We start from the raw sequence: 21,292 nt of genomic DNA on the forward strand, positions 1-21,292 counted from the left end.
CCCCCAACCCCGATCAGGGTCCGTGAAGCCACAGGAGCAGGTGGTGAGTGGTCCTACCAGCCTTTGCTGCACATCACAATTGCTGGCTGTGCGGCCACTGACAACCTCTAAAGAGTATTGATAATGGCTGTGGTCACCCATCTTGAAAAGACACTGACCAGAAGAAGACAATGGCAAACCACTTCTGTTGAGGTTTGAGAGTGGGGGAGGAACGCCTCGCGTTAAAACAAGGAGTATGTCATTTTAAAGTTCGTAGGCAAATAGGGATTTGGCAACCACCGAACAAAGTATGGGTGCTCCTGGCTTGTGGAGCCGGAGATCGAATCGGAGGCTGTCGCCGAAATAGCGGGATTCGGCGTGTGACGGGGTCTGGGGCAAAGGGGAGGTCAGCGGTGTCATGGGCCGCAGTAAATCCGGCCGGAGTACGCTCTCATGGAGAGTCTGGGCCGGTGAAGGGGGTCTGGGGAACACGGGAGTGGTGAACAGTGAACCGGGACACAAGTGGTCACTAAACGGTGACCCTGCATGGTGAATGGGGAACGGGGGGGGGACGGGTGGTGTAGAAGTGTAACTAAGTAACGGCTATCGGTAAATGTGGGAACCGGTGAACTGTGACGGGGGAGTCGGTGAACGGGAGACCAGGGTTCAGTGTTCGATAAACTATGCACGGGGAACGGGACGGGAAACGGGGTTCGGTGGTCTCCAAGCCGCCTTCTGCAGACAGGAGCCAGACCCGCCCGGTGCGGGTGGATCGGACCTCTCCCCCGCTCACTGATTCGCCGCCGACCAGCCCGGGGAGACTTGGACCAGGACATATATGGGCGGAGGTGCGGGGCAGCTCACCGACATTCGGCGGCTGTTCCCTGTGCCGGTTTCATGGCGTGGGCTTCGTTCCTCGTCCTGTTGGCAGCATCGGCGTCGGCGCGAGTGACAACGCGGTCAGCCGGTAAGCGGCGGGCACGCACGGGAGCCGCTCCCGGGGGTGCGGAGCTTGGATCCCGGGCGGAAAAGAAAAACTGCGGACGCCGGACCCCGGTGGCTAGGGACACCTCCAGCCCGAGCATGTGTGCGTGAACGGGTCGGCGCCGTTCCCCTGGAGCTAAGAAACACGGGATCTTCCTGTGCGGGGGAGGGAGGAGCGAGCCCCGGTACCGGACAGGACGATCCAGCCAGGGTACCAAGTGCCCACCCCGACCCTAACCCGGCGGCAAGGCTGTTTTCTCACAGTGGCGCCGGCATCCAGTCGCAAGTCCATGCGTCGGGGAGAAAAGCGGGAGCGTGTCCCGGCCCGGAGAACACCCTGAGCGAAGCCACTTCCAACCAGGAGCCGGTGGGAGAGGGAGCCTCCCGGCCAATAGGAGAGAGGGAAATCCCTGGCCAGTGAGAGGGGCAAACTCCCAGCGAGAAAGGGAACTTAGCAGCCAAAGAGGGGCAACTCCTCGGCGGCAGAGGGTATCCCTGTCAGTGGGGGAGTATTCCAGCCAGGGGAGATCCCACATGGAAGAGAGAGGGAACCTCACAGAAAACGAAGGAGCATCCCAGCCAGTGGAGCCTTCAAGTAGGATAGAGAGAGAGTGCCTGCCAGCCGAGGCAATTGGCCGTCCATCGCCAGTTAACATGAAAATGGGTATTGATGTCAAGAGTTCACTCCATGCCCCGTCACTATACCACACCGCCCCTCACTATTCCTCACTAAACCCCACCACCCCACAGTACACTCCTGACCATACTGGCTGATTAGCACCTACTGCGATTTTGGTACCAGGAGGTGAGCAGCCAGATTGAGACTGGACCCGATATGGACGCCGTCGGACTGAGACTGGAGCCGGTGTGGACACAGCAGGACTGACTGGACCTGGTGTGGACACAGCAGGACTGAGACTGGACCCGGTGTGGACACGGTCGGACTGAGACTGGACCTGGTGTGGACACGGTCGGACTGACTGGAGCCGGTGTGGACACAGCAGGACTGAGACTGGACCCGGTGTGGACACGGTCGGACTGAGACTGGACCCGGTGTGGACACGGTCGGACTGAGACTGGACCCGGTGTGGACACGGTCGGACTGAGACTGGACCCGGTGTGGACACGGTCGGACTGAGACGACCCGGTGTGGACACAGCAGGACTGAGACTGGACCTGGTGTGGACACAGCAGGACTGAGACTGGACCCGGTGTGGACACGGTCGGACTGAGACTGGACCTGGTGTGGACACGGTCGGACTGAGACTGGACCCGGTGTGGACACGGTCGGACTGAGACTGGACCCGGTGTGGACACAGCAGGACTGAGACTGGACCTGGTGTGGACACAGCAGGACTGAGACTGGACCCGGTGTGGACACGGTCGGACTGAGACTGGACCTGGTGTGGACACGGTCGGACTGAGACTGGAGCCGGTGTGGACACAGCAGGACTGAGACTGGACCCGGTGTGGACACAGCAGGACTGAGACTGGACCTGGTGTGGACACAGCAGGACTGAGACTGGACCTGGTGTGGACAAGGCCAGACTGAGACTGGACCTGGTGCGGACACGGTCGGATTGAGACTGGAGACATCCAAGCTGCAGCTCTCCAATGCAGAGGAAAAGCTGTATGGAGGAGAGGTAAGCTTCAGGGAACCTAAAATAATTTGGTTCACTTAAATATCACAACTTCTATTTTTTTAATATCTTATCAGAGCTTTAAATGATGGTTTGATTACTTCAATTGTTACTTTAAATTTTACTGCTTCCTGACTGCAGAAGCTGTTAAGAAAGACGTTTATCTTTGACAGTTGGCTAAGTTAGGGTGTGACCAAGCTGACTGTCATTCTCTGTAACAGTCTTCGGGTGACACTTATCTCGGCTCTCCATGCAATGGTATGTATGCCAGGATAGGGAAACTGCAACAAGGACAGTCCCACCATTCTCACAGGACATCCATGGGCCAGGCAATGGGGGAGCAGGTGGCTGACCCCAAACTCTGGGCCAATGAATCTGGAAACGTTATTGTTCCTGCATTTGCAAACCACCAGCTTAAATGTGGTGTTTTTTTTACTTTCCCAAGATGAGTGTGGCAACCCTCCACACCTGGAAAATGGATCACCCTCTGCGGAGTTCCTATCTTCGACATCTTTTCCTGTGGGTACCAGGGTGTTGTATCATTGCTACCCTGGTTATGTCCTCCAGCAAGAAAGCTCAGATTCGGTCAGCTGTGAGGAGGGTTTAACCTGGACCCCACTGGATGCCACTTGTGAGCGTAAGTCATAGACATAGAGTCATAAAGTGCTACAACACAGAAACAGGCCCTGCAGCCTATCTAGCCCATACTGAACCATTATTCTGCCTGGTTCCCTTGACCCTCACCTGGACAATAGCCCTCCATACCCCTCCCATCCTTGAATTTAACTAAACTTCTCTTAACAGTTGCAATGGAACACATATCCAGCACTTCCTCATTCCACTTTCTCACCACCCTCTGAGTGAAGAAGTTCCCCTTAAATATTTCACCTTTCACCCTTAACCCATGACCTCTAGTTCTAGTCTCACCCAACCTCAGTAGAAAAAAACAGTTTGCATTCACCCTATCTATACCCCTCACAACTTTGTATCATCATTGTCAATATATATGATGTAGGTGATCAAGGTCTATCCATGACCATGATTGTTCATGCCAAATTTTTCTACAGAAGTGGTTTGCCATTGCCTTCTTCTGGACAGTGTCTTTACAACACAATTATCAATACTCTTCAGAGATTCTCTGCCTGGCATCAGTGGTCACATAACCAGGACTTGTGATATCCACACCTGCTTCCGTGACTTCTTGTGACCCCATAGCAAAGCGGGTGCTACACTTTGCCCAAGGGTGATTTGCAGGCGAGCTGAGGAAAGAAGCACCTTACACCTCCCTTGGTAGAGACGTATCCCTATCCTGCCACCCTCAATCAATTTTGTGTACCTCTATCAAATTTACTCCTCATTCCCCTTTGCTCAAGGGAGTAAAGACCTAACCTATTCAACCTTTCCATGATCAGGGTATCACCCTGCCAACCTTATGCACAGGCCTTCCTCAGTGACAGCTTAGTCAGAACAGGGATCCTTCTGCAAATACAACCAGCTACACTTCAGTATATGTGTGATTTTAACAGGAGATGTTTAGCTCTTCAATTCTGACTCTACCACACGATGCTGGGGTATTATACCATCCAGTGGTCACCTGGACTTCCAGGAAGGCGATCAGACATTGATAGGCTCCTTCACATTCACTACTCACACACTCTGTGGCTATGGAAAAAACTCTAAGTAAATTTTATTGTCAGAGTACGTATATGTCACCATATACAACCCTGAGATTTATTTTCCTGTGGGCATACTCTGCAAATCTATAGAATAGTACCAATAACAGGATCAGTGAAAGACTAGAGTGCAGAAGACAACAAACTGTGCAAATGCAAATATAAATAAGTAACAAGAACTTGAGGTAATGAGATAAAGAGTCCTTGAAAGTGAAATCATTAGTTGTGGGAACATCTCAGTGGATGGGCAAGTGAGTGTGTCTCTGCCCTTTTGTTGAAGAGCCTGATGGTTGAGGGGTAGTAACTGTTCTTTAACCTAGTGGTGTATGTCCTGAGGTTCTTGTAACTTCTACCTGATAGCAGCAACAAGAAAAGAGCATGGCCTGGGTGGATCTCCAGTGATGGACACTGCTTTCCTACAATAGCGTTTCATGTAGATGCGCTCCATGGTTGGAAGGATTTTACCTGTGGTTTACTGGGCCAAATCCAAAACCTTTTGAAGATTTTCTGTTCAAAGACATTAGTGTTTCTATACCAGGCTGTGATGCAGCTAGTCAAAACACGTTCCACTACACATCAATAGAAGTTTGTCAAAGTTTCTGATATCATGCCAGATCTCCTCAAACTCCAAAGGAAGTCGTGGCACTGCCATGCTTTCTCCGCAATTGTGCTTGCATGCTGGAACAGGACAGGTCCTCTGGAATAGTAATACCCAGGAGTTTAAAGTTCCTGATCCCCTCCCATGTTAAATGGTACTGAGCTGTTACAATGTTGGTTATTGACGATGAACACAGAACAGGTCAGCTCAGGAACAGGCTCTTCATCTCAGTGTCAATGCCAAATTAAACTAATTCTCGTCTACCCTTCCATTCCCTGCACATGCACGTCTCTATCAAGCACCACTATCATATCTACCTCCACCATTCCTGACACCAGCCACTCAAGCTGTAAAAGAAACTTGTCCTGCACATTTCTTTTAATCTTTCGTCCTCTTATCTTAAATGTGTACCCTCTCATATTACACATTTCAACCCTCGGAAACAGAAACAGTTGTCTACCCTATCTTTACCTCTTATAATTTTATAAACTTCTATCTAGTCTCCCCTCCATTTCTCCAGAGAAAACAACACAAGTTTGTCCAACTTTCCCTCGTGTCTCATGTCCTCTTATTCAGGCAGCATCCTGGTGAACCTCTTCTGCACCTTCTCCAAGCCGGCACATCCTTCCTGTCCTCCACAAAATAGCCCAAGTGCAGCATTTCCAAAGGTTTATCAGAACAATTTTTTAAAGAAAATTCTCATGGGAGAGATAGCTCCCCAAACTGGATGGTTGTCAAAGAGCAGAGTCTCAAGATCAAGGGGTGGGAGTTGAGCAAATGAGGACAGTGACACGAGATAGGCCTCTATCTGAGACTGCGGAGAGCTAGGCACAGTATATTTAATGCAGATGTCGATAGATTTTTAGCTATTAAGGAAATCATGGATTTGGGATTAGTGCAGCAAAGTGGTACTGAGATAACATGTACATCAAAAATACATTGAGAAGTGTTGTTTCCATCAATGACCAACAGAGTCTGAGGACGTGCTGGAGACAGCCCGTCTATGTCACCATACTTCCAGAACCAACATACATAGCATGCCCACAAATTGGTAAGTCTAACCCGACATCTTTGGGCATTGGGAGGAAACCCAGACAGTCACAGGGAGAACGTACAAACTCCTTACAGGTCATGGCAGGAATTGAATCCTGATCGCTGGTACTGTAAAGCCTTGAGCACCTGTAATGTGCTGTACTGTATGTTTGTGTACAGTTTTTGTTTGACAGTAAGATCTGACCTGCTCAGTGCACTTGGATGTAAAAGCCAGCTTAATGTCAGTAGCAGACAAGAAACCTAATAATGGAAGACAAGTGTAGCATTTCCAAAGGGAACCAGTGGGTATATTTAGAAAGGAAACACATGCAGGGCCTGAAGGGGAAAGCAGGGCCAGGGATCAATCAAACAGCTGTTTCCAGGAGCTGCCAGGGCTTGGGAGAAGTCTACAGACTCCTCTGATTGTCTGGTTCCAACATACAAGGAGAGGTTTAAACTTCAGGTGACTCCCAGGTCTACTCACAGGCAGAGTAGACATTAGCAACAGAGAGTATGGTTTTAGTTCAACTGGGTTAGTTTAGATTTCATTCATTTCCTTTCACACAAAGAGTAGATCCTGCACCTGGTGTGTCTTTCCCCCCCACCCCCCACCCCCATCACCTCCCCTGTAACCTCAGCCAGATTTGAAAGCTCACACTGCAAGATTCTTCGAATGCTTACAGCCATCTCCGAGCAGTGCCTCAGATATCAAAGACACAGCGCATGCACTCTCCCCCATGCAAGCTCCAGTTAAAGATTTGCTATTTCTTTCAGTTGCATTGACATATCAAAAACATGGAGTGAAATGTGTCATTTGAGTCGACAACCAACAGTCCAAGCTGTACTGGGGGCAGGGCGTGCTTCCGACACCAACACAACAAGCACACAATTTGCTAACCCTAGCCCATATGTCTGGACTGTGGGAGGAAACCAGAGCGCAGTCATGGAGAGAACATACAAACTCCTTACATGCAGCAGCGGGAATTGAACCCTGGTCGCTGGCGTTGTAAAGTGTTACACTACCTGCTATGCTACTGTGACCCCCTCTTCCACCTCTTTCCCTGCTGGCAGCATCCTGCAGGCTTTCTCCTCACGTTAATCCCACTCCATTTAAAAAAAATAGGTGGAAATGGAATAGATGTGGATGTAGGGGAAGGAAGAGTATGATTCTGAGTGATGTTTATTTGTGTTATTTTATTTTTATGTTTGCATTTTATCCCATTGTAAAGCACATTGAACTATATTGTCTCTGTGAAAAGTGTGATAATTTTTATTATTATTATTAAAAGACCATAAAACATAGCAGAATTAAGCCATTTAGCCCATCAAGTCCACTCCACCATTTCATCAGGGCTAATTAATCATCCCTCTCAATCCCATTCTCCTGCCTTCTCCCTGTAACAGTTGATGACCTGACTAATCAAGAACCTATCAACCTCCGTTTTAAGCATATTCAATGATTTGGCTTCCACAACTGTCTGTGGCAATGAATTCCATAGATTCACCAACATCTGACTAAAGGAATTCCTCCGCATCTGTGTTCTAAATAGACGTCCCTCTATTGTGAGGCTGCGTCCTCTGGTCCTAGACTCCCCCAATATAGGAAACATCCTTTTCACATCCACTCTATCTAAGCCTTTTAATATTCAATAGTTTTCAATGAAATCCCCCCTCATCCTTCTACACACCAGCGAGTACAGACCCAGAGCCATCAAATGCTCCTCACACATTAACTATTTCATTCCATGAATCATTCTTGTGAACCTCCTTTGGACCCTCTCCAATGTCAGCATATCTTTCCTTTGGTGAGGGACCTAAAGCTGCTCACAATACTCAAGGTGTGCTCTTATTTATAGGTAGGGTGCCTAAGACTTTTGCACAGTACTGACCATCAACTACAGAGAGTTGATGCAGAGAGCAAGATTGTAAATCTGGCAAGAGCAAAGGAAGTTGGGAACGGTGAGGCTGGAGTGCCATGGAAGGGTGGTGGGACAGGTAGCAGAGAATTGGTTCTGTGGGGTGGGGTGAGGGTGGTGTCAGAGCAGACCCACCCAGCCCTGAGACACCAGGTAAGATAATTTGATTCCAAACAATTGGTTTATTAATTACAGGATGCCTTTCTGGTGCATCCCGCTCCCTCCTCCTTTTCCCAACTATGATTGCCCTCTCTCTGCTGTCTTCCCATTCTCATTCCACAATAGAGACCCATATCAGAATCAGGTTTTTCAGCACTTGCATGTCATAAAATTTTGTTGTTTTTTTTGTAGCAGCAGTGCAGTGCAATACATAAAATTACTACAGACTGTGCAATAGTCTTGGGCCTCTAACTATATATATATGCCTAAGGCTACTGCACAGTACTGTATTTTGCAACGTCAGGGTAGCATGGCAGCGTAGTGGTTAGTGTAATGCTCTACAGCACCAATGATCAGCGATCAGGGTTCAATTCCCGCCACTGTCTGTCAGAGGTTTTGTATGTTCTTCCTGTGACTACATGGGATTCCTCAGGGTGCTCCAGTTTCCTCTCACATACCAAAGGTATACAGGTTATTGTTAGTAAGTAGTGGGCATGTTCTAAGACCATAAGAGCAGAGTAGGCCATTCAGCCCATTGAGCCTGCTCCAATATTCTATCTCTGGACCCCCTCCAATGCCAGCACATCTTTTATAGAGCCTAAAACTGCTCAGAACACTCTGTCCATTGAAGTATTGACTGTACTGCTGCACCAAAACAACAAATTTCACATTTTTTCAGTGATAATAAACCTGATTCTAATACTGTGTCGGCCCAACATTGTGGACCAAAGGGCCTGTATAGTGCTGTACTCTTCTAAAAATTTCTTTGGTAATTGATAACTTTGCTTTTCACTGTCCAGGAGTCGACTGTGGTAATCCAGAGGAGATTGAGAATGGAGCTTTTGTGGCTCCTTCTACTGCGTTTGGAAGTGTGGCTGTTTATCAGTGCAATGAAGGGTGAGTCTGTGCATATCCCTGAGTGGGACTGTTAACAAGACCATGTTTCTGCTGGTGTGCCTGTATCTACCTTGAGGACCAGGGAAGTGGCTTTAATGTCTCACCAACGGAATACAGTGGGTGATGCTGTTAAACACTGTGTGGTGTTATCAGAACAGACTGTGAGGACAGACTATGAACATTGAGGTCCGTCACTGAGAGCAGGTGAATGTCTGAAAGAGTTTGCCGAGGGGTGGGGTGTGTTTTGGGTTTTGTGTCAGTGAATTCCTCCCGGTGTGGTTATCAGTAGCCCAGCACTGGGAGGTCAGCAATGCACCCAAAGGTGCTACAGCACCCGTCACATAGTAAGTCCAGGTGCCAGGTGGTCATTCAATTCCTCATGTCTGCTCTGCCATTCACAGATCACATTACACCTGCTCAAACCCCAAATCCTTCAATTTGCTTCATATCTAAATATAGATTGCAGCAGTGTGTACTAGCTACAAGATTCACTGCAGCAACACACCAAAGTTTGTAAGGCAGCACCTCCCAGACCCATGACCTCTACCATCTAGAAGGACAAGAACAGATACTTGGGAACACCACCACTTGGAATTCCTCTGCAAGATACTCACCATTCTGACTTGGAAACATATCACTGTTCCTTTATTGTCGCTGGGTCAAAATCATGGAATTCCCTCCCTCATAGCACTGTGAGTGTACCTACAGCTTAGGGACTAAGAAGGGTGCTTCACAAGTGTGCCCATTGCACCACTGGCATTTAGGGCAGGAATGTAGGCCCTCCATCTCTGGCAATGTTCAGGGCTTCCTTCATTATGTCAGTAGCTTCCACTTGGTTTTCACTGCCAGTTGTGCAAGTCCCAGCTGGAGGCTCAGGAATACCATCACACTCAAACGTAGAAGGATTCTTCATTGATGTTTCAGAAAGTTTTGTTTGACCAGTCAGGGTTATTAGCCCTGAGCTGAACCCCCAAACCTGGAGGACCAGTGGACCACTCTTAGTCAGGCCTCTACTTTTGACCTGTTTGGCAAGAACCAAAGGACAAAGCCCTGACTCCAGCCAACCTAGCTCTCTGGGTCATTGAGGCAAGCAAGCCTCCAAACTTTACTTTATTGTCACCAAACAATTGATACTAAAGCGTACAATCATCACAGTGATACTTGATTCTGCGCTTCGCAGTCCCTGAAGTACAAATTGAAGTAAATATAATAAAAATTTAAATTATAAATCATAATTAGAAAATAGAAAAGGGAAAGTAAGATAGTGCAAGTCAGCTCCGGATATTTGGAAGGTATGGCCCAGTTCCAGGTCAGGATCCGTTCAGCAGTCTTATCACAGTTGGAAAGAAGCTGTTCCCAAATCTGGCCGTATGAATCTTCAAGCTCCTGAACATTCTCCCGGAGGGAAGAGGGACAAAAAGTGTGTTGGCTGGGTGGGTCATGTCCTTGATTATCCTGGCAGCACTGCTCTGACAGCATGCCGTGTAAAGTGAGTCCAAGGGTGGAAGATTGGTTTGTGTAGTGTGCTGGGCTATGTTCACGATCTTCTGCAGTTTCTTCCAGTCTTGGACAGAACAACTTCCATACCAGGTTGTATTGCACCCCAGAAGAATTATTGAAGGTTTTAGGGGACAGGCCAAATTTCTTCAACTTTCTCAGGAAGTAAAAGCGCTGGTGGGCCTTCTTGGCAGTGGACTCTGCTTGGTTAGACCAAGTCAGGTCATTTGTGATATTCACCCTGAGGAACTTAACGCTTTTGACCTGTTCCACTTGCACACCACCAATGTAGATGGGGTCGTGCGGTCCGCTACTCCTTCTGAAGTCAACAACCAATTCCTTTGTCTTGCTTATGTTGAGGGATAGGTTATTGTCTTCGCACCATGCCATCAGGTTCTTAATTTCCTTTCTGTACTCAGACTCATCATTACCCAAGATACGGCCTACAATTGTGGTGTCATCAGCAAACTTATATATTGAGTTCGATGGAAACTTGACTACACAATCATGGGTGTACAGTGAGTACAGCTGGGGAATGAGTACACAGCCTTGTGGGGCACCGGCACTCAGAGTGATTGTAGAGGAGAGCTTTTCCCCTATTTTTGCAGCCTGGGTCCTGTCTGTGAGGAAGTTGAAGATCCAGCTGCAGATCTGAGTGCTAAGACCAAGGTTCCGGAGCAAAAACAAGGCTGTGGTCCTCTTGGAGGAAGAAGGGAGCTTGTTTACTTTCTAAGTTGAGAATTGCAGCTTCTGCAGTTTTTTTTTGATAATTGCAAAGGGGAAGGAACAGCCCTGCAAAGCCACTAGGAGACAGTGTGAGAATTGTTAGCTGGACCCATGGCAATTTAATCCAGGAGCCCATGTCTGGGCTGTTGATATGTTTGGTTGGGAGGTGTTTTTCTCCAATCATGACAATCTATTACCATGCACGGAGACATAATCAGTGCAATCTTCGCTTGTGGTATGTCCTCTGAATGTCTGGCCTTTGTATATTTATCAATTAGTTGATTGATCATCACTATAGAAACTCAATTGTGAGATCGTGACGAGACCCCCTCCCTACATCACAATTGAGCTTCCCTGATGATAACCAATCAACTGATTGATGAGTAATAAAAGGTCAAGCATTTGGAGGACATACTACAAATGAACAGCACACTGATTATGTCTTCTCGCATGGTGACAAAATATTTGCAAGTAAATTGCCAAGATCACAGAACAACTCAACCCAACCATCAACCTCCCGAATACCACATTTTCAGAGCTGATATGTTTGTTTGTTTGTTTTAACAGCACAGGGAGCCCACAGGGTACCCCTAGCACATCCTCAGTGCTCAGGGCAAACCTCAAGTCAAGAGGCTACCACCAGGATCACTCCTCACCCAGTGCCAGGCATCCCAGAACTTCCTGTGGGATCAGCTGCACCCCCACCCTGCCTCTAACACTAGGCTCCATGGAATTTACTCTACCCACCTAGTCCCAAAATTCCCACATCTAACATCCATGGAATATTGGTGCATCTAAAGAAAAAAATCTCTTCAAACATCTTCCTTTACAATTGGCTACCATCTTTGACCAAATGCAGATAATTGGTCTTCGAACAGCTTTATTTGTCACATGTACAAATCGAAACACACAGCAAAATTCATCTTGAGTCCACAACCCCAATCAGTGATCACTGTCACTATAAGGAGTTACATTAACCACTACCATACCATGCTGTCCTGGAATGACGTGCCCTTTGTTAACACTACTAACTCTCTGCAGGCAGATGTGGCACTAAGTTAGCACTGGGAGTCTTTCCTGTCCAACAGATATTAACAGTAAAGATTATCTCAACTTTTCCTGGTGACTTATTTTTCAGATACAGGATGAGCGGAGGAGGTGTGCGTATATGTGGTTCCAGTGGCTGGACGGGTCAGGAGCCAACCTGCACGGGTAAGTTAATCTTGTTGTCCTTCCTAAGGACCAGATACATTTAACACCTGATCACTGAGTGACTCTGTAGCATCTGATATATCTGACCCAGTTGGTAGACTGGGGGTGGAAAGAGAACTCTGACTGCAGCCAGGAGATTCACCTGTTCCTCTGGTTTGTTTGCACTGTTTAACCCAGCCTAATACATAAGCATTCTCTTCTGTCATTCCAATCTTCAACATTTTCTTTCCACAATCAAAAAGAGATATAAAACAAATTCCTGATGATCTGATTGTGCATTCAATTTATGAAATTATAGGCATTCTATGTCAAAATCATGTTTGTTGTCATGTGTTGAGTTCAAGGGTCAAGAAGTTATGTTCGGCTTTCTAGTTAGGCTACATCTGGTGTATTGCGTACAGTTCTGGCCCCATTATACAAAGGATATTGAGGCCTTGGAGAGGGTGCAGAAGAGATTAACCAGGATGTTGCCTGGATGAGAGGGCATGTGCTATAACAAGAGTTTAGACAAAGTTGGCTGTTTTCTCTGGAGTAGCAGAAGCTGAGGGGAGATCTGTTAGAGGTTTATATGATTACGAGAGGCATAGTGTAGAGAGACAATATATTTTTCTAACTGTTGAAATGTCTAATAACAGAGGGCATGTATTTGTGGATAATTTCAAAGGAGATGTAAGGGGCTAGTTTTTTTGTATACAGAGTGCTGGATGCTTGGAACGCATTGCCAAGCATGAGATGGCATATGTATCAATATTACAGTGGATAAAGGGAATTACAGGGGCACGAGAGAGTTGGCCAGAATTAACTGGAAAAGAACACTAGCAGGGATGATGGCAGAGCAACTTAGCTGAAATTTCTGGAAGCAATTCGGAAGGCACAATATATATACACGTCGAAGAGTAATAAATATTCTAAAGGAAAGATGACACAACTATAGCTAACATGAGAAGTCAAAGCCAATGTAAAAGCCAAAGAGAGGGCATACAAGAGAGCAAAAATTAGTAGGAAGTTAGAGGATTGGAAAGCTTGTAAAAGCCAACAGAAGGCAACTAAAAAGTCATTAAGAAGGTAAAGGTGGAATACAAAAGTAAGCTAGCCAATAATATTAAAAGGATACCAGAAGTTTCTTCAGATACATGAAGAGAGGCGAGAGTGGATATTGGACCAATGGAAAACAATGCTGGAGAGGTACTAATGGGGATCAATGAAATGGTGGACAAACTGAATAAGTATTTTACATCAGTATTCATAGCAAAAGACACTAGCAATATGGTGGAAGTTCTATGTGTCAGGGGACATGGAGTGTGTGAAGTTACCATAACTAGAGAGAAGGCTCTTGGGAAACTGAAAGGTCAGAAGGTAAGTAAGTCAGCTGGACCAGATGGTGTACACCCCAGAGTTCTGAAAGAAGTGGCTGAAGAGATCATGGAGGCATTAGTAATGATCTCTCAAGAATCAATGGATTCTGGAATGGTTACAGAAGACTGGATAATTACAAATATCATTCCTCAAGAAGAGAGAGAGGCAGAAGGAAACTATAGGCCAGTTAGTCTGACCTCAGTTGAGAAGATGTTGGAGTTGATTATTAAGGATGAGGTCTCAGGGTACTTGGAGGCACATGATAAAATAGACTGTAGAGAGCATGATTTACTCAAGGCACAAATTTGGCTAACAAATCTGTTGGAATTTGAAGAAATAACAAACAAGTTGACAAAGGAGAATTGATTGATGTTGTGTACTTGGATTTTCAAAAGGCCTTTGACAAGGTGCCACACATGAGCTTGCTGATCAAGCTACAAGCCCATGGTATTACAGGAAAGATTCTAGCTTGGATAAAGTAGTGGCTGATTGGCAGAAGGCAAAGAGTAAGAATAAAGGGAGCTTTTTCTGGCTGGCTGCCGGTGACTAATGGTGTTCCACAAGGATCTATGTTAGGACTGATTCTATTTACATTATGTATCAATGGTTTGAATGATAGAATTGATAGGTTTGTGCCAAAGTTTGCAGACGATATGAAGATAGGTGGATGGGCAAACAGTTTTGAGGAAGTAAAGAGGTTACAGAATGATTTAGACAGATTAGGAGAATGGGCAAAGAAATGGCAAATGGAATACTGTATTGGGAAGTGTATGGTCATGCACTTGGGCAGAAGAAATTAAAGATTTGACTATTTTCAAAATGGAGAGAGAATACAAAAAAAACTGAGGTGCAAAGGGATGGGAGTCCTTGTGCAGGATTCCCTAAAGGTTAATTTGCAGGTTGAGTCTGTGGTTGAGGAAGGCAAATGCAATATTAGCATTCAATTTGAGAAGACTAGAATATAAAAGCAAGGATGTAATGTGGAAACTTTATAAAGCGCTGATGAGGCCTCACTTGGGAGTATTGTGGGACTTCAGGGTTCAAAGGAGGTTCATGAAAATTATTCCAGGATTGAATGGCTTGTCATATGAAGAGCGGTTGATGGCTCTGGGCCTGTATTTGCTGGAATCCAGAAGAATGAGAGGTGACCTCATTGAAACTTATTGAATAGTGAAAGGCCTTGATAGTATGGATGTAAAGAGGATGCTTCTTATGGTGGGAGAGTCTAAGACTAGAGTACACAACCTCAGAATAGAGGGGTATCCTTTTAGAACAAAGATGAGGAGGAATTTCTTCAGCCAGAGAGTGGTAAATCTGTGGAATTCTTTGCCACTGGCAGCTGTGAAGGGCAAGTCTTTGAGTATACTTAAGGCAGAGGTTGATAGATTCATGATTGGTCAGGGCATGAAGGGATTGGGGCGCAGGCAGGAGGGTGAGACGGAGAGGAAAATTGAATTAGCAATGATGAAATGGCGGAGACGTCTCAAAGGGCCAAATAATCTAATTCCGCTCATGTATATGGTCTTATGGTTTATATAGGCATGTGAATATGAGGAGAATGGAAGGTTATGGGCATTGTATAAGCAGAAGAGATTAGATTAGTTAGCCATTTCATTACCAAATTTGTTCATCACAACACTGTCAGCCAAAGGGTCTGTTCCTGTGCTGTACTGTTCTATGCCCACAAGTACATGTGTGCACAGGTGCAATGAAAAACTTACTTACAGTGGCATCACAGCATTGGATAAGAAGCACTCAATATAAATTATACACAATTTTACAATAACATAATTAAAACAAAATTAATTCAATTTCAGTGTAAAGTGAGCAAAGTTGTCATTGCATTACTAAATCACAAATAAGAGAAAATCTGCAGATGCTGTAAATCCAAGCAATGCACACAGTGTTGTATAGTGTTGCTAAACTGTGGTGATTAGGGCTGTGCCAGTTGGTTCAAAACCTGAATGGTTGAAGGGAAGCAGCTATACCTGAACCTGGCAATGTGGGACTTCAGGTTTTTGTACCACTGGAACAAGATGATAGCTTGGGAAAGGGTGAGATGGTTATTGAATGTAGGCAGTAAATACACGTGATGATAGAAAAATAGAATGTGGGAGAGACGGGTTGGAATGATTTTAAAGCAAGTTAACGGATCACATTGTAGGCTGAAGGACCTGCACTGTTCCATGTTGTAATGTGGGCAAGGTCCCACATGAATACTTCTCATCTGTATTCACCAAAAAATATGTGGCAGAGAGTGAGTTCAGGGAGGGGTATGTAGATTATCTGGGGCAAGTCAGGGGACTGATAAATCTCCATGCTCTATCCATGTTGCTATGGGAAGCAAGGGAACTCTGAATGAGGGGCTTGCATATTTGTTAACTTCAGGTGAGGGTCGAGATACTGGAGGATAGTAAATGTTGTTCCATTATTTAAAGAGGCTGCAGAGATAAGGGGTGAGCCTTGTGTCAGTGACAGGAAAACTACAGTATTAAGTCCAAAGGAATAGAATTTTTGTATATTTGGAATGAAAGAGGTTCATTAGGGATAGTCATGGGTTTGTGTAGAGAAACCCTTCCTCACTAATTTGATTGAGCTTTTTTGAAAAGGGAATTAAGAGGACCGAAAAGGGCAGGCTAGTAGACATTATCTATATGGACTTCCATAATACACTTGTCAAAGTCCATGATAATTTGGTATCATATGTTAAAGCACATAGGATCCAAAGTGATCTGGCTAATTGTGTCCAAAATTGGCTTGGAGACAAGATGCAGAAAGTGATGGTGGAAGTCTGACCAGTGCTATACCACAAGGATTCTTGTTCTTGGTGTCCATGGTATGCTTTAATAGCTTGGATGTGAATGTAGGAGGACTGATTACTAAGTTTGTAGATGACATGAAAGTTGGTGTATTGTGGAAGGTTGCCAAAGGCTACAACAGGATTTAGATCAGATGGAAAGTTGGGTGCAATATTATCAGATGGAAATTAAGCCCAAGTTCAAGGTGATGTATTTTGGAAAGTCAATAGGGTTAGGGTATAAGCAGTTAATAGTAGGGTACCAAAGAATAATGAACATTTGAGGGATCCAAGAACATTGTTCCCAGAAAATGGCTAAACAAGCAGACAGGGTGGTGACACATTCTGCATTCTTGCCTTCATAGCTTGGGGCATTGAATATAAACTTTACAAACCCCAGTTACACTGCACTTGGAAGTGTATGTGCTCTTCTGTTTAACACACTACAGGAAGGATGTGGTTGTGCTGGAGAGGATGAAGAGGGGATTCACCAGGAGGTTGACTGCATCGGAGGACTTTAATTATAGGGAACATAGATGGATACAGTCCTTAAGTGTGCACACGGGATTAGTTATCAGGAAAGGTTGAAAGTTAGCTCTTTATTCCCTGGAGAGCAGGCAAATAGGGGGAGATCTTATACAGGTTTACAAAATTATGAGGTGCATAGAAAGGGTGAATGTTTGCAGGCTTTTTCCCCTCTCTGGTGAGACTAGGGCTAGATATTATAGGTTTAAGGTGAAAGGTGAAATACTCAAGGAGAATCTGAGGATGAACTTCTTCACTCAGAGAGTGGTGTGAGTGTGGAATGACCTGCCAGCAAAAGTGGGGGATGCGGGTTCGATTGCAAGTTAATGGATGAGAGGGGTATGCATTGTCTGACTGCAGTTTGGCATCGACTAGATGGGCCAAAAGACATGTTTCTCTGCTGTAGCGCTCTATGAATCTACGACCAATGCCAATAGGCAAAAAGGTTGGCATCAACAGCATGGGCTGAATGACCTAATACTACACTGTACAACTCTAACACAAGTTACAAATGCTCTTTGACTACACTTTTATATTAAAAACAAGCACTAGAAGAAAGTTTTTTTTTGTTCTTGAAACTTTGTTCTCAATTATCAGATTGTGCTGGCTTGGTTGTGTTAATCTCGAATAACATAAAAATGTTAACCGATAAGAGAGTCATTGAGGAAGTTCAGGAACGATTATAGAAATTTCATGATTATATATACAATCATAAACTGAAAATAATCATATTAATTCTTCATGCAGTATCTACTGCAGCTGGAATCCTTAACGAAATGATCACATTTGGACATGAGCTCATCAACAAGGAAGAAAACGTGATCAAATCATACTACCAGCTTCTGGAAAGGGAACGTGAACTTCTTAGATCAAAAGAGAAGCTTCTTCATGAAGCAGAGAAGTATGTTAATCAAAATATTCCTTAAAGAGTTCTAAATTCTTCATGCTTAAATGTTATGATTTAATAATCACATCAGGTTTTACTAAAGTTATATTCCATGTAAACCTGAGAAATTCTGACATTGTTAAAACTGCATGCTCATTTGTGGTATTGGAATTTCTATTGTCAATGGTCTTGAAGAAACTAATAAAATGAAGAATGCACAGTAAATTATTTTGGGATGGTATCAAAGTTTCTAAGTTCTTACACTTTCAAAGCTTTAATTGCATCTCAGCTTTTCCCTTGTGTAGACAGGATTGGATCAACACAGCTACATTTAACACCAATACATATTGGGTGGCCTGAAAAAAAACACATTCACAAAGACTAGTTTTGGACCATGTTGGTTTACACTCAGGAGCAAAAATCAGGTCATATGAGCAGCTGATGCATATCACAAGTCCTGGTTATGTGACCACCCTGCCAGACAGACAATCACTGAAGAGTACTGATAATGGCCGGGGTCATCCATTTTGTAAAGATACTACCCAAAAGAAGGCAATGGCAAACCACTTCTGAAGAAGAATTTGCTGAGAACAACCGTGGTCATGGGTCTATAATCACCTACATCATACAACACAACACATAATGATGATGACTACAGGTGTTAATAGCCAGCAGAATCCATACATTAAAGGTGACTAATACTTCAGAATTAGTAAAGTAACTGTCCAGTACTAAGTGTCACCCTAGAATCTTTTCTTAGTATCCTTATCTTGACTTGGAATGTCAAATACTTTTGATCCCCTGCTGTGCTAATGGAAGTTATGCTCCTCAAAAACCTTTCTTCAAAGGCCTGTGTTGGCTGCACATGATCTGCAAAGTATCCTTGCCTGGACATTGTCTTAATCCTTGCCTTGCTGCAACTGCCACAAGCACTTCTATTGACAATAGAACCTGCAGATTGGGATATCATTGCTGATAATAATACAATAGTATATTCTTCTAAAAATATAACACAAAATTATGAGGATATAGATAGGATAAATGCAAAAACACTTCTTCCTGCTTAAATTGAATGACAGTAAACTAGAGGTCATAGTTTAAGGATGAAAGATTAATTATTTAATGGAAATCTGAAAGGGAACTTCACAGAGGGTGGTGTAAGTGTGGAATGAGCTGCCAGTGGAAGTGGAGAATGCAGATTTTAGTTAAATGTTTAAGAGAGGTTTGGATAAATACATGGATGGGATGGGTACGGAGGGCTAGGGTGCAGGTGCAGATCCATGGGGCCAGGTAGAATAATAGTTCAGCATAGACTGGAGATGCCAAATGGCCTATTTCTGTGCTAAGATGTTCTGTGGCTCCACCTGAATGATTCAACAAGGTCAGCATTTATCGTCCATCCTCTCTTTCTTTGAGAAGGTGGTGCTGAGCTATTTTCTTGAACTGCTGCAGACGTGTGGTGAAGGTGTCTGACAATGCCATTGGAGGTGGGTGGCAAGGAGGTTCACACACAATGAAAAACTGACCATTTTTAATTTAGAATAATGTGTGAGGCTTGGAGGAAATTTGCCAAGTAGTGGTGTTTCAGATTAGCTTTATTTGTCATAGTAAATTGTGTGTTTGAGTTAAATCAGATCAGCGAGGACTGAGCTGGGCAGCTCGCAAGTGTCACCCTGTTTCCAGCATCAACAGAGCTCTCCCACAGCTTACTTACCCTAACTAAATGTCTTTGGGATGTGGGTGGGAACTGGAGTACCTAGATGACACCCACGCAGTCATAGGGAAAACATACAACTCCTTACAGACAGCAGTCAAACCCCAATCTTACCCTCTTGTATCTGAATTACAGTAAGTATGTGTATATTAAATAGTTAAATTAACTAAGTAGTGCAGAAACATTGTGTTCAAGGGTTCAATGTCCATTCTGAAATCGGATGACAGAGGGGAAGAAGCTGTTGCTGAGTGTGTGTCTTCAGGCTTGCACCTCTTCCCTGATGGTAGCAATGAGAAGGGCATGTCCTGAGTGCTGGGGGTCCTTAATGATGGACACCATCTTTTTAAGGCACTACTCTCTGAAGAGGTCTTGGATACTTTGGAGGCTAGAACCAATGATGGAGGTGACTAATTTTACATTTCTCTGCAGCTTACTTCGATTCTGTGCGGTAGCTCCTCCCCCACCAAACACACCCCTGCCATACCAGTTGGTGATGCCACCAGTCAGAATGCTCTCCACAGAATATCTGTAGAAATTTTCAAGTGTTTTAGGTGACATACCAAATCTCCTCAAACTCCTAATGAAATACAGCCGCTGTTTTGCTTTCTTTATAACTGCATCAATATGTCAGGACCAGGTCAGGTCCTCAGAGAAATTAATACCAGAAACTTGAAATTGCTCACTCTCTCTACTTCTGAGGATTCCTCTATCGTGAAGTCAAATTAAATATATGTCACCATTTACTATCCTGAGATTCATTTTTCTTGCAGGCATTTATAAGAAAATTAAGAAATACAACAGATTTTACAAAAATATATCAATAAAGACCGAGACAACCAATGTGCAAAAGACAAACTATGCAAATAAAAAAAAATATTGAGAACAGAGCTTTGAAAATCTGAGTTGCAGAATCATTAATGGTGAGTCTGTTGGTTGTGGAGTCAGTTCAGAGTTGAGGTGAGTGAAGTTATCCATGCTGGTTTGGAAGCCTGATGGCTGAAGGGAAATAACTGTTCCTGAACCTGGCGGTGTGGGACCTAAGGCTCTTGTACCTCCTGCCCAATGAGTGAGAAGAGAGCACAGCCTGGATGGTGGGGTCTATGATGATGGATCTCCTAACTTGTGGCAGCGCTCCTTCTAGATGTGCTTGCCTGTGATGTTATGGGCTGTATCAACCCTTTTCTGTAGACTTTTCCATTCCTAGGCATTGGTGTTGCAACCAGGCTGGATAGTCTCCTCTGTGCATCTATAGATGTTTGTCAACGTTTTGGATTATGGAAGGTTATGCAGTTGATGTATTGATTCTGCTTCTCTCCCTGCTGAGCAATCCCAGTACTTACCTGTATATCAGACGTGCTGTATCTACAGTAGCTTCGTGATGAAGGGTTTTGGCCCAAAATATCAACTGTATATTCCCCTCTATAGATGCTGCTTGATTTGCTCAGTTCCCTCCAGCATTTTGTGTGCGTTGCTCTGGATTTTCAGCATCCGCAGAATCTCTAGTGTTAAGTATCCACAGCATGTTACTTGTGGATAGAGAAATGACCCAGGTACAAATCAAAACAGAGAGCAATGTGGCTCTGAAAAGAAGAGAGCTTTGAAAATCTGAAGGTAAGAAATTGTGTGTGTGAGTGTGTGTGTGAGAGAGAGAGAGAGAGAGAGAGAGAGAGAGAGAATGGGCACAGTGGTGGTAGAAGAAGA

At 44.6% G+C, this 21,292-nt stretch overlaps 1 protein-coding gene across 2 annotated transcripts; it reads left to right on the top strand.

The window, feature by feature from the left end:
• Positions 1–763: 763 nt before the first annotated feature.
• On the top strand, positions 764–20,428 carry LOC132381258 (complement decay-accelerating factor, GPI-anchored-like). Of its 2 annotated transcripts, XM_059950639.1 has the most exons (6): positions 764–946; positions 3,049–3,240; positions 8,782–8,878; positions 12,240–12,313; positions 17,739–17,892; positions 20,362–20,428. In XM_059950639.1, exons 1-6 carry the CDS (start codon positions 877–879, stop codon positions 20,369–20,371), a joined length of 597 nt encoding a protein of 198 aa, XP_059806622.1. In that variant the 5' UTR covers positions 764–876; the 3' UTR covers positions 20,372–20,428. The 2 variants fall into 2 exon arrangements, with proteins under 2 accessions (XP_059806622.1, XP_059806621.1); XM_059950638.1 differs by lacking the exon at positions 20,362–20,428 and having other exon boundaries at positions 765–946; positions 17,739–18,124.
• The last annotated feature ends 864 nt before the right edge of the window (positions 20,429–21,292 follow it).

The sequence above is a fragment of the Hypanus sabinus genome, chromosome 25, assembly GCF_030144855.1.
Source record: "Hypanus sabinus isolate sHypSab1 chromosome 25, sHypSab1.hap1, whole genome shotgun sequence".
Lineage (NCBI taxonomy): Eukaryota > Metazoa > Chordata > Chondrichthyes > Myliobatiformes > Dasyatidae > Hypanus > Hypanus sabinus.